Source organism: Pelobates fuscus, chromosome 10, assembly GCF_036172605.1.
Source record: "Pelobates fuscus isolate aPelFus1 chromosome 10, aPelFus1.pri, whole genome shotgun sequence".
Lineage (NCBI taxonomy): Eukaryota > Metazoa > Chordata > Amphibia > Anura > Pelobatidae > Pelobates > Pelobates fuscus.
The window spans coordinates 10,123,257-10,129,287 of NC_086326.1; the positions used below are offsets into that span (position 1 = coordinate 10,123,257).

Below are 6,031 nucleotides of genomic sequence, written 5' to 3' on the forward strand. Positions count from 1 at the left end.
CTCTTTCTCTCACCGAGGGTCTCCTTGCTGTCTCTTTCCCTCACTGGATCTCTCACTGAGTGTCTCCTTACTGTCTCTCTCACTGGATCTCTCACTGAGTGTCTCCTTACTGTCTCTCTCACTGGATCTCTCACTGAGTGTCTCCTTACTGTCTCTCTCACTGGATCTCTCACTGAGTGTCTCCTTACTGTCTCTTTCGCTCACTGGATCTCTCAGTGTCTCCTTGTTGTCTCTTTCCCTCACTGGATCTCTCACAGAGTGTCTCCTTACTGTCTCTCTCACTGGATCTCTCACTGAGTGTCTCCTTACTGTCTCTCTCACTGGATCTCTCACTGAGTGTCTCCTTACTGTCTCTTTCGCTCACTGGATCTCTCAGTGTCTCCTTGTTGTCTCTTTCCCTCACTGGATCTCTCACAGAGTGTCTGCTCGCTGTCTCTTTCTCTCACTGGATCTCTCATTGAGTATCTTTATGCTGTCTCTTTCGCTCACTGGATCTCTCACTGAGTGTCTCCTTACTGTCTCTCTCACTGGATCTTTCACTGAGGGTCTCCATGCTGTCTCTTTCTCTCACTGGATCTCTCATTAAGTGTCTCCTTGTTGTCTCTTTCCCTCACTGGATCTCTCACTGAGTGTCTCCTCGCTGTCTCTTTCTCTCACTGGATCTCTCACTGAGTGTCTCCTTGCTGTGTCTTTCTCTCACTGGATCTCTCATTGAGTATCTTTATGCTGTCTCTTTCTCTCACTTGAGCTCTCATTAAGTATCTTTATGCTGTCTCTTTCTCTGACTGGATTTCTCATTGAGTGTCTCTATGCTGTCTCTTTCTCTCACCGAGGGTCTCCATGCTGTCTCTTTCTCTCACTGGATCTATCACTGAGGGTCTCCATGCTGTCTCTTTCTCTCACTGGATCTCTCATTGAGTGTCTATATGCTGTCTCTTTCATACACTGGATATCTCACTGAGGGTCTCCATGCTGTCTCTTTCTCTCACTGGATTTCTCACAGAGGGTCTCCATGCTGTCTCTTTCTCTCACTAGATCTCTCATTGAGTGTCTCTGTGCGGTGTCTTTCTCTCACTTGGTCTGCCATCTAATTGTCTCTGTACTCTTTCTATCCAAGTGCTCTTTTCTCTCTCTCTCTCTCTCTCTCTCTCTCTGAGCTGTCTCTTAAGCATTTTTCTTACTGACCATCCAACACAGCATGTAAGCTGTCTTTATTATTATTGTGTCTGTCTCTGAGTTGTCTCATCTCTTTCTTTTCACAGTCATTCTCTCTCGCTTTGCGAAGTCCTCAGAGATCACGAGACACTCTCTCCCGAGGGTGCCGGAGCAGCAGTATTGCCATAGAGAGCTCCTCTGACGAAAAGAGGTGAGAGCCATATGGGGGTTATTTACTAAACATCGATCTAGAATGAATTAAAAATGTAATCTGACAATTTAGGTGGAAATCGCTTAGCCGAACAGAGACCACCGCAATACCTCATTTAGAATGTTAAGTTAGAATGTTCACACCTTGCAACATAAGTGTCAAAACCGCAAACCGCAAGGGAAACAATTAATGAGTGCTTCCCTGGGTGGCCGCCATTCGTGCAGACGAACGCCACCAGGAGTAGCATTTGTGGATTGTTTCCCGACTCATTCGTCTCCCGAACGAGAACCTCACGGTGCCCCAATAGAACGTTCACACCAATTAATCAGAACGTTCGCACTCGCAATGTAGGTGTGAAACCGCAAGGGAAGTAATTCATGAGTGCTCCCCTGGGTGGCCGCCATTCGTATAGAAGAAGGCTAGCCAAGCGTAGCATGCATACCCCGAAATGAGACACTTCCCTTGTCTGGGTTTCACACCAGGACCTTGCAAACGGAGACTAGTCAATCGAGGGACAGAGGAAAGAATCTCTGAAATTGGTGTGGGCACTTTTGGGGCACTGGCAATTTTGGCGGGCTCTCCTGAGCCTGGGGACAAAGAGATTTGCTCTTTTCCCACAGGCGGGCTTTTCTGTGCCTGGGAGTCTAGGCGCAGGAAAAAGGGACTGTCCCTTTGCACAGAGGCTCTTGGGAAGAAGACCCCTGGCGGCTGGTGTGGGGGATATTGTGGATTTAGTTGCAGACAAATGGAACAGAGTCCCTTCCCGTGCTGGGACCCCAGGGAGGGGGGAGGATCTTGATCTTGAGGGGGGATGTGACCTTGCATGAATGTGTGGTAGACCCCTTGCATGGGGTTATGCATAAAAGCCATGTGTGGTCAATAAAATTGTATTGTGCCGCCAAGACTGTGTGTCGTCCAGTTACTTGGGGGAGAGGGGGGGGATGGATCTCTTTGTGCTTTAAATAGTTCCTGACTGGCTGAAGGAAGGGGGTTAGCGGAGGTAACCTGTCGGGTTATCTGTGGTCCCCTACAATTTAATTTGGTGCAAAAGACACACAACTTAGCTTTGAGTTTCTGCATCACAATTTTTTTAGGAGATTTAAGAAATTCCTTATCTTGCGATGAAAGGATTGATCTTTGCTACTCAGCAAAGTGCAGAATTCAAGTGCTACCTAAGTAAAATCGACTAGTACACACTCTTTCCCCACAGCATGAAGAATTTGTTTGTCTTGGCAACAATGTGAACCAAAATAATAGCCAATTCCTGAAAGCCCTAGCTAGTACTGGACTGGTGGTTAATATCCCTGTAAGAATGCCCGATCATGAGCAACGCCTCAATGCGGCCACTTTTTACACCTTCCTTGGTGGCTGCACACACAATTATACCAGAAGCTTTCTTAGACCAGGCAGTTTTATCCATTGATGAACACAGCGCGGTCTCGCTCTGCACGCCAGTTTGTTCTATTAAGCTCTAAGTGGAGACAGCACTTACCTCGTAAATGCACAATTAAATTCTTAGCTCTGGCTCTGCTGGAACGGCTGCGAAATAGCAGCCGGATAAGAGCAGTCGCATCATTTTCACGATTAGATAAAGAGAATTGAAGCCCATAACCAATAATGCGCAGATGATCAATTATCCAGTAATTCAACAGGGTCTTACTCATATGTACTAATATGTTGCAATTTCTTTTTCATACCACAAACTGTTCAAGTTTTGATGGCAATGTCTTCAATTCAGGTCTATCCTGCCCTCCCGGGCTTGTTCCCTAGTGTTCCGTGTCTGTGGACACCAGGGAAATGTTCTTGATCAGTATATCATTACACACACTCGCACTGCTCTGGGTATACTCAGGGCATCCATGATATACCCCCACCGGTCCGCCTCGTGTTACTGCTCACTCCAGGCTAGGCCCCATAACCTCCATGTTGGGATGAATCAGTTTTTCAAAAGGCAAATAATTGCCACTGTAAGGAGTATGGAGGGTTCTTAAATTTGTCCAAAAGTGAATCCCCGTGCTATTTCAGTGAGTCCCCAACGTCTGAAACAAATCACGCCCCAGGCAACTTTCTATAATAAGCTGTTTATTGCTCAACACAGTGAGGACACCAGTCCTAATGGGAAGACTGCTGTTTTTATTATTTATAATATTAATATTTAGGAATACATTGTAATTGAAATGCTATGTACATAACTCGATGTTAAAAATGCTCAGGAACCTGGGACACAGAAGCTAGCCGCGCAAGGTGCCCTAAGGACTAGTTATGGGTTAAAGCATCATGCAGAGCTCAGTATGGACTCGTTAAAACTGTACCAACTCTCGGGGGACAATGCTGCAGCTGCGAGAGAGCTCCCACTGAGCATTTGCTAAAAATGGGGCCTTCTCACTAGGACAGCAAGCAGGTTAATGGGGGACTGTGGTAAACCACTCAGTCGGCGAGAAATGGGACGCCAGTGCAAGGACTTTTATTGAAAGCTTGCATGAGCAACTTCTTAATCCGAGACAAACTTGTCCTGTTGAATTGGTATGTCTTGTCCTCCCATTATGCAGCGCTACAGAGTAAGTTGGTGCCTTTTTAATTAATAAAATTAGCAATTCAGTTTGATCCTGGTTGTGCTGCTGTGCTTTTCAACAGCTATTTTAATAATATGCAGTAAGCCCCACCCAACGCGTCACTCTATCGCTGCACTATAGTGAGGGTCTCACCTCCAAACAAGGTAGCGAGATTTAAGCACCATACAATACAATTTGCAGCACGGAACACTGATTTAATAAAGACAGAGTGAAGCATCAGAAAAAAGTGCAATGGTCCCCAGCCTTCTGAACGCGTTCACGATTTCACAGCAACTGAATTAAGAAAATCCTTGAAAACAGCATGAATTTAGATTTTACATCTTCTTTCTCTCACCAGGTTGTTCTCTTAATATGAGTGACATGCGCCAAGAACCCAAAACGCTACCAGGAGTCATGGCGACTCACCGAGTTAAGACCGACTTGAATATCAGATGTCTGTCCATGGGGGAGAAACTGGTTCACTGTCTTTATTTATGCTGCTTACATGTTGGGATGGCAGTCACTATATAGATCCATAGTCCCCCGTTCTTCAATAGATCTGGTAAAAGCAGAATCCACAATAACCATGCAATATAAAAAAAATGTAAATAATCTACCGAGAACATGTCAACAGGCAAACATGCCTTTCTTAAAATCCATCTCCATCCCTGCATGATGTATATAGACCACACCTCACGTAACCTAGAACAAACTGCTCTAATCCCTAATCAATATCACAGACTTCGCTTGTGTTCTACTGTGTGATTGAATTCCGTTAAATAAAAAGGTCTTATGCCAGCATTGTCAAAAGGCTCTGCGCCTCCAAACGTTACGATATTGATGTGTTTAAATTGGTTTTGTGCAACTTGTGCGTCTGATGTTTGCACCGACACCATGCTAACCACCCAACAGCGAACACAAGCTGCCTGTGGCTGGGTGACTTACACACGCAGGTTTATTAACTAAGCTACAAATGTTTGTGAATTATAGGCTTAGAATTTAGTGATCACCCTGGCAGTGCCACGGGTCTGGCTCTCAGGAAATGTAACTCTCTAAAGTAAAAATATAAATCAAATCTGGTTTATGAGCTTGGCCCTTCCTATCAGAAGAAAATAAAATAAACATCACAATCCCCTCTCTTGGAAATGTACGTCAAACTGAGTGTTATAACTTGCCTGCCCCTGTTTGCCAACAACTCATACCTTGTTCAATGAGAATCTGGCTGAGGCGAGTTAAAATATAAATCTAATATAATAGAATTATTATTGAGACAAACACTTGCTTATGTAGAATAGAACTCCAATCAATCTCACCCAATAGTCGATTGAGCACCAATGGTCAATAAAAAAATTTTTTTTTGTATGAAACCCTAAATCTCAGTTATAACCCCTCCTATTGATGAGAACCTTTGCACTATAGATGTGTTCTCAGTACTTGTCTATGAGAAGCATTTGATTGGGCAATGCCAAGCGTTAACAGCACAAGCCAGTTCTGCAAATTTTCACTAAATGTAATTTTTTTCCTATTATCCACATACATTTTTGTATATATTGTTATCCCTTTAATAGTTTGCTTTCTGGGTTCTGAAGGGAGTAAATTTAATAGGGCAAATGAGAGAGTGAAGCAACGAGGCATGTAATGTGTGTTATCATAGGGTCGGTTTTAGGCATTGGGTTAAAGAAGGGAGGCTGAGCATTTATGGCAATTGTCTGATGTTAGGTTTTTCATAAACATTCAGCATGGGGGGTAGGGGAGACATAACCTGGAGTCCCACACTGAGACGCTGTGCGAGGTGGCACAACGTCACGGGAAACCATCAGATCCAGGGCTGGTGGGCGAGTTTACCATTGGAAATATTATGACCTTTCTTTTAGTTTTTAACACAACGTTAATCCACCACCACATGTCTACCCTACAACAGACACTAACCAGTAACACTCTATTAAATATTATTTAACATATACAGCAGATACAGTAACATACACAAGCATACGAGTGCCATGTCTAAACATGTAGAAACGGGTGTTGGGCCCTCCATTACTGGAACATTCTTTTATTTGTTCTAATGTTTTTTTCTTCTTGTAACCAATAAACGGCCTCTCCTCAAATTACA

General features: G+C 44.0%; 1 protein-coding gene across 1 annotated transcript in view; it reads left to right on the forward strand.

Moving 5' to 3' along the window:
- The window catches only part of LOC134574468 (rap1 GTPase-activating protein 1-like), a 43,115-nt gene extending 37,105 nt beyond the window's left edge, over nucleotides 1-6,010 (forward strand). Inside the window, exons 17-18 of the mRNA XM_063433562.1 lie at nucleotides 1,263-1,366; nucleotides 4,277-6,010. Of these exons, the coding sequence (XP_063289632.1) occupies nucleotides 1,263-1,366; nucleotides 4,277-4,289 (117 nt within the window). The 3' untranslated portion in view covers nucleotides 4,290-6,010. The remainder of the gene's footprint in view (nucleotides 1-1,262; nucleotides 1,367-4,276) is intronic.
- The last annotated feature ends 21 nt before the right edge of the window (nucleotides 6,011-6,031 follow it).